General features: G+C 56.0%; 2 protein-coding genes across 2 annotated transcripts; both read right to left on the bottom strand.

Moving 5' to 3' along the window:
- Positions 1-2,484: 2,484 nt before the first annotated feature.
- LOC125757593 (uncharacterized) lies at positions 2,485-4,304 on the bottom strand. Its single transcript, XM_049413186.1, has 2 exons — positions 4,270-4,304; positions 2,485-4,202 (listed from the first exon to the last, which is right to left on the bottom strand). The coding sequence occupies exon 2, from the start codon at positions 4,195-4,197 to the stop codon at positions 3,283-3,285; it is 915 nt and encodes a 304-aa protein (XP_049269143.1). The 5' UTR covers positions 4,198-4,202; positions 4,270-4,304; the 3' UTR covers positions 2,485-3,282.
- A 490-nt stretch (positions 4,305-4,794) lies between these two features.
- LOC125757592 (uncharacterized) lies at positions 4,795-6,238 on the bottom strand. The gene has a single exon (XM_049413185.1). It carries the CDS (start codon positions 6,228-6,230, stop codon positions 4,824-4,826), a length of 1,407 nt encoding a protein of 468 aa, XP_049269142.1. The 5' UTR covers positions 6,231-6,238; the 3' UTR covers positions 4,795-4,823.
- Between the last annotated feature and the right edge of the window lie 12,859 nt (positions 6,239-19,097).

Here is a 19,097-nt window from a genome sequence, read left to right as displayed (position 1 = left end):
GACAATCTACGTGGTCCTCACTCCACCACACCGGACTCCCGTACGTGAGAGCCGGAAGAATGACCTGGCGGTACATGACGAGTTTGTGGGTGGGCCGAACGTAGCAGCGCTGCATGGCGAAAAAGGTCGCGACCCGCGAAGCCAGAAGGGCGACCTTTTGACGGAGGTAATCAGCATGAGGAAAAAACGACAGCCGCCTGTCAAAGATGACGCCGAGGACTCGCAGGTGTTCCCTAAACTGGAGCGTCGGTTCGCCGGGAGCGAGGCGTACCACCGGATGCACGCGCTCCATACCCCCTACTCCATGGCTGAACAAGACGCAGAAGGTCTTGTCACAGTTAAGGGAAACCTTGACGTCGCGAGACCATCGTATGACACGGCGGAGTACCTCAGACGCCAAGTTACCGAGCGCATCTCGGGAGGGCGCCGGCACCACAATGATGGTGTCGTCAGCGTATGCCTGAACAAGGACGCCTGGCGGCATAGATAATGACAGAAGACTGTCAATGACAACATTCCATAACAGAGGAGACAGGGGAGACCCCTGCGGGCTGCCCAGCGTTGGGTTGGCCTCGACTTGTCCCGCGTGGGATTGTAAAAAGACCGAGCGACCCTCGAGGAAAGTGCGGAGGAGATGGTACAGTCCGCTCGGGAGGGCGCGGTCACGAAAGTAGCGAAGGACAAGCGGGTGCCAGACGCTGTCAAACGCCCCATGGAAGTCCAGGGACATGAGTAGCGCAGGCATGCGGTTGATTTTGAGGCGCGTCAGGCGTTCCTTCAATGCGTGAAGGGCGAGCAGGGAGCTGCGCCCTCTCGTAAAACCGTACTGGCGCGGGTGCACGAGGCCTCGATTCTCCAAGAAATATTGGAGTCGGCCGTTCAGTAAGCGCTCCAGCGTCTTACCGAAGACGGAACTGACACATATTGGCCTATACGAGGACGTGCGTTCCGGCGGGCGACCCGGCTTTTGAATGAAGGATACGCGCGCACGAGGCCAACAGCGGGGAAAGTAACCCAACGCGAGTGAGGCGTTAAAGAGCAGAAGGAAGAACCGCGGGTGGAAGCGGAAGAGCGCCTTCATGATGACCGGGGAAATCAAGTCGGGGCCAGCCGCCGACTTGTTGGGCGTGTTGCGGAGCACGTCGACAACCTCCGTGTACGTGAACGGAACGTCCTCGTACGCCGACGTGTACGGCGCCGCCGCTAACGCGCGCGTGAGTGCGTGCGAGGTCTCGTCTGTGGCAGGATCGTCGACCGCGATCTGCGTGCGCAGAAGCAACGCGGCCGACTCGAGATGGGTCGCCGTGTGAGTGCCGTCCGGAGCTATCAACGACGGCAAACAGCGAAACTGGTGAAGCCGGCCGAACGCCTCCTTAAAGGGCCGAGAGAAGAACGAAGCGCGCACGCAGGACAACGTTTGTCCGCGAACGTGCACTTCGCGCGCCTCTTTGATACGCCTACGGAACTCCGCAAGCGCCGTCGTGTATTCCCGGCGGTATACACCGCGCATCAGGGGGTCTCGGGCACGTTGAAAGCGGCGGCGCTTGGCGGCGACCGCGGAGCGCTCGATAGTGAGAGCAGGAGTAAACCACGGTTTACTCGTGGGGCGGGCCTTGACCGGCCTAAGGTGACGTTGGTACTGCCGAGTGAACCTCACGTAAAAGGCATCGAGGACTCGATCGATCGCGTCAGGTGAGGCGAGGGACGCGCCTGAAACCCTCGCGAACCACGGATCGCGCCGTAGAGCCTCAAGGAGTTGAAGGCGCGCGTACGTCGTAAGACGTCTTCCCTGTTTTGGAATACCTCCCACGCGTACCTCGACCAGCCGGTGCTCCGAGTAGGTGGTGTCATCCGTGACCAACCACTCATAGCCGGCGGAAAGGACCGAAGGCGTCGCGAACGTGAGGTCAATCCAGCTGGCCGAGTACAGCGTTTCAAAAGTAGGGAGTGATAGTGCGTCGTTGAGAGTTACTAAATTCAAAGAAAGCGTGAACTGGGAGACCTGCAAACCGCGTTCATCCGTCTCCATCGGCCACAGTCAGTCAGTCAGTCAGTCAGTCAGTCAGTCATCAGTCAGTCAGTCAGTCAGTCAGTCAGTCAGTCAGTCAGTCAGTCAGTCAGTCAGTCAGTCAGTCAGTCATTCAGTTCAGTCAGTCAGTCAGTCAGTCAGTCAGTCAGTCAGTCAGTCAGTCAGTCAGTCAGTCAGTCAGTCAGTCAGTCACTGACTGACTGACTGACTGACTGACTGACTGACTGTGTGACTGACTGACTGACTGACTGACTGACTGACTGAACTGAACTGACTGAACTGAACTGAACTGAACTGAACTGACTGACTGACTGACTGACTGACTGAACTGAACTGACTGACTGACTGACTGACTGACTGACTGATTGAGCCGAAAGCTTCTTTTTTTGCGCTTGTCGGTGTCGGTGTAGTCGGAAAATGCAAAGCATTGACCAAGTACTCAGGATGTTAGGTTGAAAGCTGTTTATTGATCAAGCTGGCGCGTGCCGACGTATGTTTCTTCGAGTACAAAAGCATCAAACAGGAGGACCAGGGCCATCGGGTGGATCTTCTTGTCGTATTTCTTTAGTGGAGGACACGCTCGCCACTTGTAGCGCCACATGCGGTGGTTGAAGGCCTCGTCATCTGGAAACACCTCGTTGTTCGAGAGCACAATGACGGGCGTCCTGGAAATGGTCTGATCAGCCGAGTACTTGACCGCCACCGAATCTACGTCACCGCCAAAAATTTTTTAACAGTATCAAAAGCAGACGACTCACAGTTTGGCTCGTTCCACACCAGGATGCGACGGCCCACGGTGTCCTGAAGCGGAAAGCTAGTGTAGCGGTTAAAGTTGCGGATCGTACCGCGGTTAATGTAAAAGGAAAGAACGGGGTCAAAAAAAAAGTTTTTTCCTGCACTCGGAGGGGACACAATCTCCATACAGTTTTTCTTGGGGACCGCCTTCTCGACCAGGCTATATAGGTTGTTTACAAAGGCCGACACTTCCTCGTGGATGCCATTAAACTGAAAGTTTAATAGTTCCATCATGGCATCAAATGACGCGGGCACATCCATGTAAAAGGTAGCGAGGTCACCGTGTGGGGCATCAAAGAGAGGCTGGGTGTGCTGGTACATTTCAATAAAGTCCAAGGTGGTGTACGAGCACATTTCGTCATTAAACACCTGGATAGCTCGTTGGAGGCGCTTGTCGTCCAGGCGAATGAACCGAAACACCGGGTCTGCCAGCCACTTGGGGGTGCGCACAATGTTTGTCAACGGCGATACGGGGTTTTCGCGTAGCCAGTCGTAGATGGATTCTTCCGACGCTCCTTTTGAACGTTTTCGGCACTTTGCACCCGTTCTTGCGCGTACCTCGTCAGTGTCTCCACCGCTCGTCTGACCTCCATGGGCGTCGTCACATGCAACTGAATGCGGAAGTTTCGGGTACAGTATTTCCAAAACTCGCCCGGGCTCGTGTCCAGAACCTTCGAGTTGTCCCAAAACTTCATTTCTAACGTCGCGACCCCAATCATTTCCTCCCATTTTAATGTATTCCAATACTCGGGGCTCACTATTGAAATACTTGACGAGATGGTAGAGGTCCCATGCACTGGCGCTTGTAGACCAAATTGACGAGCGATTTGGTCGTCTGACGAAGCCAGCGAAGATAACACATCGGCATGTGCCATTGCTCCAGCTGCAGTCGTGTAAGACGTGGACGTGTGGGAGTGTAGTTCCTCGTGTGTGGAGTGCGACGGCAGCGATTCCGTACTGGGTGGGCCCTTGCTCGAATCCTCTGATAATGTCGTGACAAATTGTCTCAGCTTCTCCGTCGTCTCGAGCGGGAAACACATCATGCACAAGCTTTCTTCGTTTTGGAACTGACTGTAGCTGCAGTGCCCAGCGTGGAGGGGGTTGTAAACTTTTTCCATCTCCTCCAACCCCTGTTCCTGGTTCGGACACGTTTGGATCTGATACTTCTCCCACGCCTCGATCAGGTTCCGCAAATGCCGCCAGGGTTTCATTAATGTCATAGGTACTGTTCTCGTCGCTCGAACCAATAAACTTTGTAGTTTGTCCCTGGGAATATAGATGGCGTCACCAAAAAATAATTCCAAATGGTAATATAGGGGTACCTCATCTTCTGTTTCTTGATCGTCAAGCTGACGTTTGCGTGATTCTGCCATGGTCTCTATTAAAAAGCAGAAAAATGCAAGAATTCAGAATATAGCATAGCTAACCGAAAAAAAAAGTCTTACCGAAGGCGTCTTGAGTGTCCGCTTGAGGTCCTCCTGAGTGGACAGCCTGCTGAAGACTGTGAGTTCTGAGGTGCTGCACACCTCTTTATATACCCCTCGCGGCGGCCTTGGAAGCCCTTTATAATTAGTGTAAAAACCCGTCTAGAACTAGTTACGATTGCGCGACAACTAGTTAGTTATTCTCCGTCTCCTGCATGGCGCTCAGTGGAATATAAATGAGTTTTTTTTTATTCTACAACAAAGGCGCTTTTTAAACACGTATTTTCCTTGTATGTCGTTGTCGTTGTAGTTCCACTCAGAAAAAGTATATATATATATATTTAAATATATCTCTTCTTAGGCTGCGACGACAACGACAACGACATGGCTTAATTTTTTTTTTGTATGTCGTTGTCGTTGTAGTTCCACTCAGAAAAAGTATATATATATATATATATTTAAATATATCCCTTCTTAGGCTTCGACGACAACGACAACGGCGCAGCATTGTGAAGTAAATAAGAAACGAAACAAAAGTTGTGCTTTTTTATTTTGCTTTTATTAAACAGAACGATCTATTGTGGGAAAAATGGCACCGAGCGTAGGGTTCTTGAAGCAACTTCTTTTGATGCATTAATTTGAGCTTGCGCAATCTTCTGCAGCTCTGCCTTGTGTTCGGTAACTTCGGACTCCGTGCGAGCGAGGTTGACTGGACGTCCGTGACGTGTGAGGCTGTTGTAACTTGCTTTGATGTTTTCGTTGGAGTGACGCAAGTAAGGCCCCACGTTCGAGGGTAAAGTAACACTGTCGGCAACTATGGTGTCCACGTCAGAGTGAACCACCAGTTCTGTGTCAATTTGAAAAAAGGCGGCAATGTCTTGAAAGGTTTCAGTACTGCCTGGGTCGTCCTTGTTAGACTTGCTTACTGCCAATACCCCAAAACTCAAACTTGGTTGAATAGTTGAGTGCGCCATCGTTTTTAAACCTCGGGTGAAGTAAGTATTTTCCATAGGGTCCAAATACTTCACGTGGCGCGTGTGCATATCGTCGGGTCGAAGCCGCATGGTGATGTTGGTATCTGGCTTTTGCTCGTACGATTCGTAGTTTGACATGTTGCTAGTGGTGTAGGATACAACGTCAGCAGGCAGGCCAAGGTGTGTACGAGTTAGCAACTCGTTTCCCGCGTTATAAGTTGGACCCATCTTTAGCCATGCGTCACTTCCAAACTGGTACTCATAGTTGACTATAGGTGTGCCCACGTGACCTTTGAACGGAAACTGGTTTACGAACTTGGTCAAACGGGGACTTGCCTTGTGAATGTGAATAAAGTCGTAAGCAAAGTTGTGACGTGGTACACCCATGCACGCAGGTATGCTCTTTTCGTCATCGCCATCGTCATCCTCGTTTCCGGGTGTGATCTTTAGACCCCAGTAGCTCTTAGCCAGATCCGAGTGGTCCTTCTCCTGAAATGGTAAATAAGACTGTGGCTTCATCGGGTTCTTTGTCTCGCCTTTCTTCACACGACACATGCCGGTATCCAAGTAGTGGTTCAGTCCGACGGAGCTAAGGCCATAAACTAGCATGTCAGAGTTGACGGGTTGGACAACCGAAGAGCCCGTCTTCCATGGCGTGCGTAAACCATGAGGGGTTACCTTGACAGAGCAGCTAACAGCTCTTGTGTGAGCTGGTAGGTTAAGGTAGGTGCCGTGAGGAATGTAAAGATACGGCCGGTCCACTGGCAAGCGCGACAGGCTAGTCAGAACTCCTGGAAACGTTTTCTCGGTGTCATAAACTAAATTGGTCTTCAGCATTGCGTAGGCCCATGTGGTGAGTATTTTGCTGTCACGGAAGACTGTGACCACTCCGTGGTCGCGAGGTACGCGCAAAATCTGCTGAACGAGCTCTGTCGAATTTTCACCGTCACCTCCAACTCCTGCTCCGCCTGGACGGGTGGGGGCGTCTGAGTGCATCTGCTGCGACATCTGCGCACCTTGGGTGTCGCCGGTAGTTGAGTCAGGCTGGTATCGCTTTGCGTCTGCTGTATCTGATTCCCCGTTATGTGCACGTTTCCGTCTATCTCCTGGCATTCCATAGAGACTACGGCCCAAGACGTATTGTTCCACATATTCTTCGTGCCCAGACCAACTGCACCTAATGCGGAGTGCCAGTTACCCGTGCGTCTAAAGTCGTTCAAGAAGAGAGCCGCAGATGCCTGATCAGCAGCAAAGACGTCCTCGTGGCTCGTGGCCCGCTCGTAGGCTTCGTCGTGTGACTTGGCTATGCCGTCGTCCTCGTCCACCGGAGCTCCGTTGCGCTGTGGATTCAGACGGGCAATCGCATCCCAGTGAACGCTCGCCACTTTATCATGGCTCGAGTGTTCGAGCTAGTACAGCTCTGTTCAGACTTGCGAGCTGATGCGGCCTGCGAGCGCGGCGCAGTTATGGCCTTACAGGGACAACTGCTCGAGACCCGGCGCGAGGCGGCTGACATGCATCGACGTGCTGTCCTGGCTGAGGCGCGGACGACTGCCCAGCCGTTCACGGATCCGGCCCATCTTCCTGTGGCCGTGGCATCGGCACAGACTCGACCTGGCCTTCCTGCGGGACTTCAGGGCGCCCCTCCGCTGGACTCGGGGACTGTTCCTGCCGCCATGTCTTACGCGGCGGCTCTCCGGGCGGGTGTACCCGCTGCTCCCGCGTCCTCCAGGCCTGACGACATTGCTCTGGCATCGGGCCAGTCTCTTCATGAGCACGTGGCCTTCGTCACCCCCATCGCGCCTTCTGCGACACCTGCACGGGACTCTCTCCGCCTGCTCAAGGAGAACATCGATCCGGTGGCCAACAACATCCGCGACGTGACGCTTCGGCATACCAGGTATGGCCTCACTGTATTCGCTCGCACGCGCGACACACTCACACACATGCGACAGGCCATCGCCGATAATGCGATAACGTGCGCCGCGTTATCTATGAGGATTCCTGAGAGGCGTAACCCTCACGTTCGTTTCTCTGGAGTAGACCCCGACATCTCCCAGGCCGATTTCATAGACCGCGTCCGAGACCGCAACCCGCAGCTACAGCTGGATCCGCGGACCTGCAAGGTCAGGGCGTCTTTCCGCGAACGTTCGGGCACGTCGGCTGTCATTGCCGAGGTTGACCCCGAGGCGTTTAGGCGCATTATGACGCAACAGCGCATCTCGGTAGGTTGGACCTCGGTCCGCGTCACCGAGGACTTACAAGTTTCAACGTGCACATTCTGCGCCACATACGGACACGGCCGCAGTTCCTGTCCGTTGCGCAACGATCCGGCGCGCGCTGTTTGCACGCGTTGCGCCACCGAAGGGCACGTTCGTACGGCGTGTACAGTGCGTTTGGGAGACCCCACCGTGGCATGCGCGGAATGCCGGCGCGCAGGGTTGGACGCAGAAGGTCATCCCACCGGTTATCCCCACTGCCCGCTGCTGCTCGAACGAGTAGCGCGCATGCGCGCCAGGACTAACTATGGCGACGCATAGTGGCGGGTATTCTGCCGCCAGGGGGGACTGCGGGGGGGCCGTATGTGTTAGATTCGCGCAGATAAACCTAGATCACGCGAAGCGGGCATTCACGACTTTTATGGATACGCTTACGGCGCGCGATATACGCCTAGCGGCGGTTAGTGACCCTTACCGGTCATCCAGACGCCTTCCCGCGCTGCCGCACGGGTACCTTGCGTACTCAGTGGCGGAGGACCCCGGTGCTGTCATTATTACACATAATCCGCCGTTTGATGTGTGCCCGCTATACGCTTCGACTAACGTCGTCGCGATTTACTGTGAGGCGGCCGCGTTCGACTTCGTTTTCATCTCGACCTATGCTCCACCTCACTCTTCCCTTGACCCGATATTTGACGCCATATCGGAGGTCCTCAGGATGCCTCGATCACGCAACGTGATCTTGGCCGGAGATTTTAACGCTAAACACCAGCTCTGGGGGCCGATGGAGACGGATGAACGCGGTTTGCAGGTCTCCCAGTTCACGCTTTCTTTGAATTTAGTAACTCTCAACGACGCCCTATCACTCCCTACTTTTGAAACGCTGTACTCGGCCAGCTGGATTGACCTCACGTTCGCGACGCCTTCGGTCCTTTCCGCCGGCTATGAGTGGTTGGTCACGGATGACACCACCTACTCGGAGCACCGGCTGGTCGAGGTACGCGTGGGAGCTATTCCAAAACAGGGAAGACGTCTTACGACGTACGCGCGCCTTCAACTCCTTGAGGCTCTACGGCGCGATCCGTGGTTCGCGAGGGTTTCAGGCGCGTCCCTCGCCTCACCCGACGCGATCGATCGAGTCCTCGATGCCTTTTACGTGAGGTTCACTCGGCAGTACCAACGTCACCTTAGGCCGGTCAAGGCCCGCCCCACGAGTAAACCGTGGTTTACTCCTGCTCTCACTATCGAGCGCTCCGCGGTCGCCGCCAAGCGCCGCCGCTTTCAACGTGCCCGAGACCCCCTGATGCGCGGTGTATACCGCCGGGAATACACGACGGCGCTTGCGGAGTTCCGTAGGCGTATCAAAGAGGCGCGCGAAGTGCACGTTCGCGGACAAACGTTGTCCTGCGTGCGCGCTTCGTTCTTCTCTCGGCCCTTTAAGGAGGCGTTCGGCCGGCTTCACCAGTTTCGCTTTTTGCCGTCGTTGATAGCTCCGGACGGCACTCACACGTCGACCCATCTCGAGTCGGCCGCGTTTCTTCTGCGCACGCAGATCGCGGTCGACGATCCTGCCACAGACGAGACCTCGCACGCACTCACGCGCGCGTTAGCGGCGGCGCCGTACACGTCGGCGTACGAGGACGTTCCGTTCACGTACACGGAGGTTGTCGACGTGCTCCGCAACACGCCCAACAAGTCGGCGGCTGGCCCCGACTTGATTTCCCCGGTCATCATGAAGGCGCTCTTCCGCTTCCACCCGCGGTTCTTCCTTCTGCTCTTTAACGCCTCACTCGCGTTGGGTTACTTTCCCCGCTGTTGGCGTCGTGCGCGCGTATCCTTCATTCAAAAGCCGGGTCGCCCGCCGGAACGCACGTCCTCGTATAGGCCAATATGTGTCAGTTCCGTCTTCGGTAAGACGCTGGAGCGCTTACTGAACGGCCGACTCCAATATTTCTTGGAGAATCGAGGCCTCGTGCACCCGCGCCAGTACGGTTTTACGAGAGGGCGCAGCTCCCTGCTCGCCCTTCACGCATTGAAGGAACGCCTGACGCGCCTCAAAATCAACCGCATGCCTGCGCTACTCATGTCCCTGGACTTCCATGGGGCGTTTGACAGCGTCTGGCACCCGCTTGTCCTTCGCTACTTTCGTGACCGCGCCCTCCCGAGCGGACTGTACCATCTCCTCCGCACTTTCCTCGAGGGTCGCTCGGTCTTTTTACAATCCCACGCGGGACAAGTCGAGGCCAACCCAACGCTGGGCAGCCCGCAGGGGTCTCCCCTGTCTCCTCTTTTATGGAATGTTGTCATCGACAGTCTCCTGTCATTGTCTATGCCGCCAGGCGTCCTTGTTCAGGCATACGCTGACGACACCATCATTGTGGTGCCGGCGCCCTCCCGAGATGCGCTCGGTAACTTGGCGTCTGAGGTACTCCGCCGTGTCATACGATGGTCTCGCGACGTCAAGGTTTCCCTTAACTGTGACAAGACCTTCTGCGTCTTGTTCAGCCATGGAGTAGGGGGTATGGAGCGCGTGAATCCGGTGGTACGCCTCGCTCCCGGCGAACCGACGCTCCAGTTTAGGGAACACCTGCGAGTCCTCGGCGTCATCTTTGACAGGCGGCTGTCGTTTTTTCCTCATGCTGATTACCTCCGTCAAAAGGTCGCCCTTCTGGCTTCGCGGGTCGCGACCTTTTTCGCCATGCAGCGCTGCTACGTTCGGCCCACCCACAAACTCGTCATGTACCGCCAGGTCATTCTTCCGGCTCTCACGTACGGGAGTCCGGTGTGGTGGAGTGAGGACCACGTAGATTGTCGCTTGCAGGCACGCATGATAACGGTACAGCGCGTCGCTCTTTTAGCCCTGACGCGCGCTTACCGTACCACCAGCACGGCGGCACTGCAGGTGCTGATGCATGCTCCTCCTATAGACCTTGAGCTGGAGCGCGTGAACGCGGAGTTCCGCCTCTTCACGCTACGCCGACACATCGCGTTCGGAGCTTGCAGGTTCCGTCCCTCTTGGGTGGCCGACGCGCATCAGCACACGGCAATTCATCCGTCGGTTCCTGCCGCGGTGCCGTTCATCCGCCTCAATAGCGCGCAGGCGCGCGTTGCATCTCGCGCCGCGGCGGTGCACGTCTATACTGATGGATCGTTTTCATCTCTCTCGGCTGGTGCGGCTGGTGCGGTTGTGTTGGCGAATCCCACTCGTGTCCTGGGCGTGGGACGCTTTAGACTGACCCGTGCAACTTCCGTGTACACCGCGGAGGTTGTTGCCTTCCGCGAGGCCGTCTTGTACGCGCTATCCGCGCATTATACGCTGCCTGTGGCGTTCTACACCGATTGCCTTTCGCTCCTCCAGGCACTGGCGTCCCAGCGCAATGTCGAGCCGCACGTGCTCGATTTACGTGTATTGCTGCGCCGTCTATCGCGCTCTGTGCCGCTACATATTTTCCACGTCCCTGGCCATTCGGGAGTGTTCGGCAACGAGGTAGCCGACTTTTTAGCGCAGCGCGCTGCTGTACACGGTCACGACCGCTCGTTGCCGCTCCCCTTCAGGGCGGTGCGTCAGCAGCTACGACGCGAGACACTTGTACTTTGGACGGCCCGATGGCGCGAGACAAGTACGCGCACGGAACTATTTCGTTGGGTGCAGGATGTCCACGATTTACCACCGTATTTCCCGCCACCTGCGCCGTTAGTCACGCTCCTCACGGGTCACGGGAGGTTCCCCCACTATTTCTTTCGTTTCAACATCATGAGGGAACCGCGATGTCCTTGCGGCTCCTACTGCTTGGACATGTCACATGTCCCTGCATGCGTGCACCATCACGGCTCCGTTCACCTCACGGATCGAGCCTCATGAAGCTTACCGCGCTGCGCAGTATTACACGATCCTCGGCTGCCCACGAAACCGAGCTCTGCTCATCGGTGCAGTGCGAGCGTTAAGCGAGGCGCTCCCGCATTTGCCATAGTTTCATCACGGCCTGTTCGACCTTACACTTACACCTTGGGGCCTTGTGAGGTGGGGCTGGCACAGGGGCCATTCCGGTGGGGCCCTCGGGTCTCGGCCAGCCTAGCCTCGCAACGCTCCTTCGCGCGTTTTCGGCGAGCGGATCGGTGTGGCCGTTCCTGGTGCCCTGCCCACGTCGCGCTTGGAAATCTGTCTCCTCAGAAGGTTCCTCCAGCTTCCCCCGCTTGGTGACGTGGCCTCCTGCGGCTGCTGCACCTTTCCACGCCACTGCCAGGCCCTCGGAGGCTGTGATCCCAGCCACTCTTTGCCGTGGGTCTGCTCCTCTGGACCGCTGGGCCACAGTGGACTACCGTCCTTCGGCTACGGACATCATCTCTTGGTACTGGTCAGGGACCTGCGCACTTGGACTCGGGGCCAGGATTCCACGCTGCACCTTCTCCGCTCTCCGTCCTGCCTAGACGCACCGCGGACTGTCTGCAGTGGTGCCTGTTGGCAACTTGTGTGTGTCGCGGCCGTGCCTTGGTCGCCCTAGGCCGTGTGGGCCGCCTGGCCTGGTACCTGTCTTTGGATTGATTTCTTTTCATTTCTTTCATTTATTTCACCTTTTATTTTTTATTTTCATTGGGCAAGTTTCGCCCCACTGCGTCTTGTTCATTTCATCGTCATTAAAAAAAAAAGCCCGGTTTCTGTGCTCGTCGTCCCAACGCTCTTAGGACCCATATGCGTTACCGTTGCCCACATTTTCTTTTATCTAATTGGCTTTTCCACTAAATTTGCGCTTTGGGTTGTATTAAAACCCCTTTTCATTTATGTTTATTGGCTTTATACCTGGTATGCTTCGGCAGGTACAGGTTTTTCCCATGCCTTTATTTTTGTCTTTATTCTTATCTCAACAATGGGAATGAATTTACTGGGGCGGCACTTCTTTCAGCCAAGCAGCTGCAGAAGGAGGTGTACAGTGTCGGACGGGGAGTTTGGCCGGGGCGGCGCTTCTTTCAGCCAAGCAGGTGCAGGAGGAGCGTGTACAGTGTCGGAGGGGGAGTTTGGATTGGGGCGGCGCTTCTTTCAGCCAAGCAGCTGCAGAAGGAGCGTGTACAGTGTCGGACGCGGAGTTTGGCTGGGGCGGCACTTCTTTCAGCCAAGTACAGTGTCACGAGCGCTCGTGACACTGTACGGCTGCCTGGTTCTTCGGCTCCTGCCTCGATCTTCGAAAGGTCAGGAAATTTCCTTTTCCGCGCCGATTTCTTGCTGTCCTCGCATTTCTAAAGGCTCAGGGAACGCTTCCGACGCGTTTTTTCGCGGCGTGATAGCCTATTTTATTAATAATTGACCATCTCTTTCCCGTTAGTCCACAGTCACGAGCGCTCGTGACTGTGGCTGGCTGCCCGCTGTCTCGGCTCTGCAGAAATCCAGCGAAAGGTCAGTTTTTTGCTTTTTAGTCCCCATCCCTTAGCGATAGGGCAGTGCCTAAAGGTCTCAGGACCTTCGGGGGAGCGGTAATTCGCACCCAGACCGCTTTATTTTTCCCGTTTGCTCAAATCGTGAGCTACCCGAGGCTTAGCCTCCTTCGGGTATGAGCCGGCCCACTATGGCCGCTACTAGGGCCGAGCATGAAGTCTCGCCCTCGGGGGCGGGCCGCCTTCGCCGGGCGGCTCGCCGGCAACGTCTGACATCTCTTTTTCGCCCGAAGGAGACGTTTTACTGGCAGGGCTAGCTGGTCAGGCGGAAAGTGGCCAAGTTGAGACAGCCGAGGCGGCCGGCAGGGTCGAAGCCCACTACGGGCCCGGCGCATACCCGTTCCCGTTCCAGCTCTTGCAGGACCACTCCAGCTGTGTCCAGCCCGGATGAGGATGACGCGGGGTCATCCCGTCTCGGAGACCACGGCGGTCGAGACCGGGCGTGGAACGGACCACGGTGCTCGGGCGCAGGCGAGAGCGCGGGAGCTTGAGGACCAGCTGTCCCGGTTCTGCGCAGACTCGGCGAACCGCATCACGGTCAGCGCGCGGAACTACATCTTGACCCGCGTGTTTGAGCTGGTGGCCCTGTGCTCCGACCTGCGAGCGGACGCGGCCGTGGAGCGTGGTGCGGCCCTGGCGCTGCGGGGCCAGCTCGTGGAGGCCCGCAGGGAGATCGCGGGCCTGCAGCGGAAGGCTTTGGTGGCCGAAGGCCGCTGGTTGGGGACGTTCTCGCGGGTCGGGCCGCGGCTGCGGCGCACGGACCCACTGGTGCCCTTGGATCTGATGCCGGCGTACCGCTGGGAGCGCCGCCGACGCTCTCGGGACCGGCCGGCGGCTTGACCTACGCTGCGGTCCTGCGGCCGGGTCCGATGGCTGGTGCACAGGCTCCTGGGAGGCCGGGTCTCTCATCTGCGGCTTCGGGTCCTGGCGAGTCAGCATCGTCGGTCGGAACCAGGCACGATCACCTGGCCTTCCTTACGCCTACCGCACAGACGACGACTGCGGCGCGAGACGTCCTTCGCCTTCTCAAGACGAACATAGACCCGGTGTCCAAAGGCATCACGGACGTCGTCCTGCGGCACACCAGGTACGGCTTGACAGTCTTCTCTAACACACACGACACCATACAAAACATGGTCAATGCTATTCAGGAGAACGCAGTCACGCGCGCGTCAATCTCGGTCCGCGTCCGGGCAAGCGTAACCCACACGTACGGTTTTCTGGAGTAGACCCAGACATTGATCACAACAGCTTTTTCTCTCTCCTCAATGAGAGGAACGCGGGTCTAGATCTCGACGTGGCCCGTTGTTCCGTTAAGCTCACGTTTCGCGAACGCTCGGGTACCACTGCATTCATTGCCGAGGTCGATCCGGAGAGCTTTTCATAAGTTGATGTCGCGCCATCGTATATCGTTAGGTTGGACTATAGTTAGCGTTACTGAGGACCTGCACGTGCCTACGTGCACGTTCTGCGCCACGTACGGTCACGGTCGCAGTTCCTGTCCTCACAGGCACGATGAATCGCAAGCAATTTGCATGAGATGCGGCGGCAATCACCTTTCGACCACTTGTGCGGTGCGGATGGGGGAAGCAGCCGTTTTTGCTGCGCAGAGTGCCGCAAGGGCGGAAGACCGGCAGAGGGCCACCCGCGGGTTTCCCCTCCTGTCCACTATTAGTGGACAGGGTGGCGCGTCTCCGCGCACGTACGAATTACGGCTCCGCCAATAAAAGAGGGCGGGAGTCCGAGGGAGAGGAGATGACGAGCGTAGCGGGGATAGGGGGGTAGTAGAGGTAGGGGGGGCACAGGTACGCGCAGGCGCAGGGACAGGTCGTGGCGTATTGGGAGCCCATTCAGGAAACCTCACAGCGGTACAGAGGAATCCACACAGGGCGATAGCGCTAAAGTTTACTCAGGCAAACTTAGCTCACGCCCGACGTGCCACATCCAATCTCTGTGACCACATGCAAGCAACAGGATGTTCGCTCGCCGCGGTCTCGGACCCGTACCGGCCGGGTAAAAAGCTACCTCACCTGGCACACGGGTTTCACTCGATAGCAGTCGAGAAAGATCCAGCCGCCTTAATTATCGTCCACAAGGCTCCATTCGACCTGTGCCCCTTAATCACCCTCGGAGCTTGTGGTGCTTTGTATTGTGAGGCTCAAGGCTTCGAATTCACCTTTATTCTGCGTATGCCCCACCTCACCGGGTCAATGGAGCCTACGTTGTGGTAGTTAGAACAGGCGCTGGCATTGTCTCGGACTCCCAACATAAATAATAGCCGGCGACTTCAACGCCAAGCACGCCGCATGGGGAGCCCAACTCTCCGATCCTCGAGGTTCGCGTCTCGTGGAATTCATGTCCACACACGGCCTCCTCCTCCTTAATGACGCGGCCTCTATTCCGACGTACGAGACACGTTATTCTATGTCCTGGATAGATGTCACACTAGCCACGCCTGCGGCTATTGTGGCGGGGTTATACCTGGCGGGTTCTCGAAGAGGTGACCTTCTCCGAACACCGCTACATAGAGGTAGTTGTTGGCGACCAGTTGTGAGGCGGCACAAACGCCTCACTCGATATTCTCGTGAGCAATTGCTCACTTCTTGTCCTCAGAGCCTTGGTTTGCACAGGTAAACCAGGCGCAGTTACAGTCTGCCGAGTCTTTAGACAGAGTCGTCACCCAATTCTACCGTCTACTTGAACGCTACCTACATAAATACCGCAGGCCAGTCAAAGGCACAGACGCGGCAATCCGTGGTGGACACCTAACTAGCGCAGGAACGCCGCCGGGTGAATGCACTAAGACGCAGATATCAGCGCTGCAAAAACTGACGCTCTGCGTGACCTTTTTCGGTCCAGTACAGTGTGGCACTCGCAGCTTTCGCCGGGAAACTGCGCGTGCGAAGGACTCCTACCTTAGAGGCTTTTGTGCTGAGTGCGCAAAGCGATCATTATTTTCGGCTCCTTTTAAGGAAGCGTTCGGCAGACAGCGAACCGATTTGGTGCTTCCACCTCTTCGTAAAGAAGACGGCACATACACATCAACACACTTGGAGGCCGCCACCCTCCTCCTTCAGACGCAGGTAGCTTGTAGATGACCACACCTCCGATTGACAGTGACCATGCGGCGGTTCGTAGCCTGGCAGCAGCACCGTATTGGACGCGCGAACAGGACACCCCCTTCTCGCCCTACGAACTCGAATCGACCGTCCGGCAGAGAAGGACCGCTCGGCGCCGGGGCCTGATGGATTAACCCCTTCGCTAGTAAAGGGGCTGGTTTCCATTCACACGCCCTTCCTGCTGTGGCTTTTTAATTCGGCTCTTCGTCTGGTCATTTCCATCTTGCTGGCGCAGAGGGCCGAATCCTATTCATTCGTAAACCCGGCCGTCTATCAGAGCTGACGACCCTCTTACAGACCGATCTGTGTTAACTCGGTCCCTCGGCAAAGTGCTAGAGAGACTACTAAACAGCCGACTCTACTATTTTCTACACCGCGGCGGGTCACACCCATTCTAACCAGTACGGCTTCACACACGCTTAAAAGTGCGGTATTGGCACTCCACAGCCTTCACGAGCAGCTCCTCTCGTTGAAGGCAAGCAAGACGCCCTGCCAATACTTATGGCATTGGACTTCCAGGGAGCCTTCGATAGCGTGTGGCACCCTTGCGTCCTTGCAATTCTTTTCGGGAGAGAGGGCTGCCGTCGTGTCTTTATCACCTCATCAGGACGTTCCTCACGGACAGAACGGTCGTTTTCCCTCCCCAATGCTGGCGGGTAGAGGCGCACCCGTCATTAGGCAGTCCTCAAGGCTCGCCTATCTCTCCCCTTTTGTGGAATGTAATCATTCATGGTCTCTTATCCCTACCCATGCCTGAGGGTGTCGTGGTCCAGGCGTATGCTGACGACCACTGTGATTCTCATTCCCGGTGCAAAGCGACAGGAACTGTCGGACAAAGCTTCTGAGGTCCTCCGGCGCGTAGATAAATGGTCGGCTCAGGTCAAAGTCAAGCTTCAGTCGCGAAAAGACGTCCTGCGTCCTCTTTTCGCACGGCGTTGGAGGCATGGAGCGGGTGCGCCCCACCAGTCCGCACGGATTCTTCTCAACCAGGCCTGAAATACACCGACACCTCAGGATATTAGGCGTCGTTTTCGACCGTCGCCTATCCTTTTTTGCGCACGCGGACTTCCTGCGGGACAAGATTAACCACGTCTCAGCCAAGGTTGTGGCCTTCAAAACCATGACAGCTGCGGTAAAACCAGCAGCGTTAAGACTTTTATATCGCAGGTCATCTTGCCGGTAATATCTTATGCCTCGCCGATCTGGTGGCCCGAACAACCCGACTGTCGTTTAAAGAGTCGTCTCATTTCGGCGCAAAGAACGGCTTTGCTCGCTCTTACCGGCGCGTACAAGACGACGCGCACGGCGGCGCTTGCAAGTTCTCGTTCACCGCTCTCCCCATCGAGATGGAGTTACGCCTCCAAACCGGCAGTTCACGTTTTTAAAGTTACGTCGCACAATAACATCGGACGGCATTACTTGGGACCCCACGACTGTTGCACTGCCTCTAGATAAATGGCACTCCCATCCGGCACATTACTTCTCCATCAGTCAAGGTACAAACGCCTCACGGTTAGTGAAGCAAGGAACATGGCACGCCATCCTGGCATTCCCGTTTACACGGACGGCGCATACACATCCCTCTCTGCTGGTGCGGCTTATGTCATCTTGGGACGAGCTACGTCGATAGTATCCATCGGCCGGTTTAAAGTGGAGAAGGCCACAAGTGCTTACTGCACTGAAATAGCATTGACAGAGGCCCTGCAATACCTCGTTACCGATTTTTCCCTCAAATCGATATACGTGTACACCGACTGCCTGTCGGTTCTTCAAGCACTAGCCAACCCCTACTGCTTAGACCCGCGGGTTCACCTGTTACGTGACCTCATCTCCCGAATTTCTTCCGTTCGCTCGTTTGCCATTTTTCACATCCCTGGTCACAGAGGCATCTTTGGCAACGAGCTTGCGGACTTTCTAGCTATGAAATCCTGCGGCCTAGGACTCCCACGTACGGCCCTCACATCGGTCCGAACGTTTAAGGACACCCTCAAACGGGAAGCCTTAAAACAATGGGCTGATGATTGGCGCAATTCACATCCTGCCACAGAACTATTTAAATGGGTCCCAGACCTTTCATGCTTGCCTTCGTTCTTTCCCCCAAATAGGCACCTCATCACGCTCCTTACAGGACACGGCAGATTCCCGCATTATTCCACAGATTTGGACTAATGCACGAACCTCTTTGCCCTTGCGGTCAGTTAGCACCGGCACTGGAACACTACTTCGGTGAGTGCCCTCTTACTCGTGCACTCTTTAACCGCCTACACACCCACGACGCGCTTCAGGGAACTGATAGACCCCTCTTGCTCGCCAAAACGCATAATCGAGCGCTTCTTACGCGCATCGCAATAGCTGTTAGTGACCACATTCCGGACATTCCATCCTAATCACCGGACACAACACACTCACACGCACCCGGTCTGTGACGGCTTGTCTTGTCCGCACGCGGGTCCTTTGGCCGTGGAAGGCTGGGGTCCTTCCCCTACTCGAGTGTGGCAGACAATCGTCCGGTACGGGTTGTACTGTCAAGCCTTACCTGGTCCTACGATTCCCTCGGCTCCGACGTTTTAGTGCCTCCTCTCGATAATGACAGAGCCTTTCGCAGCCGCGCTCCAGAGGTTGACACGCATGTCGGAAGACACCCCGAGTTTCCCTGAACTGCACCTAGGACCATGGGACCATGACCTGGACTGCGGGACGGTGACATTGTTACCTGGGACCGGTGGCTTATGGACTTGGAGCTGGACACCTGCCGACTTGCCCTGTTGACCACGGACCTTGGCATCGGCCGGTGTGTAGGATCTCCGTCTCTTGGAGCTGACGGGGGTTCCCGTTTACACCTTGTGCGCTGTGCCTTGGTCTGGACAACTGTACGGCCATCCCATCTGTGAACTGCGACGGCGGCTCTTCATTGCCCTCTGTGATAGCCTTACACGTTCTGCTCATGGTGTGTCCCAAGTCCATTTGTCACAGTACCATACTTCTGTATAATCATATCATCATATCATCACTGTTCACCACTTTTCTTTTCCCACTTCTTTCATTCTTTCCTTCTTTCCTACTTTTTCCATATCCCCTTCCGGTCTCGTTTTCGCCCCTTACATAATAGT

The sequence above is a fragment of the Rhipicephalus sanguineus genome, chromosome 3 (genome assembly GCF_013339695.2).
Source record: "Rhipicephalus sanguineus isolate Rsan-2018 chromosome 3, BIME_Rsan_1.4, whole genome shotgun sequence".
NCBI lineage: Eukaryota > Metazoa > Arthropoda > Arachnida > Ixodida > Ixodidae > Rhipicephalus > Rhipicephalus sanguineus.
Note: the sequence above shows the minus strand (reverse complement) of the source record. Positions and strands in the feature narration are given on the sequence as shown.

What these genes read in the sequence shown, in the direction of transcription:
- LOC125757593 (XM_049413186.1), bottom strand. Translation starts at nt 4,197, where the DNA reads ATGGCAGAATCACGCAAACGTCAGCTTGACGATCAAGAAACAGAAGAT.
- LOC125757592 (XM_049413185.1), bottom strand. Translation starts at nt 6,230, where the DNA reads ATGTCGCAGCAGATGCACTCAGACGCCCCCACCCGTCCAGGCGGAGCA.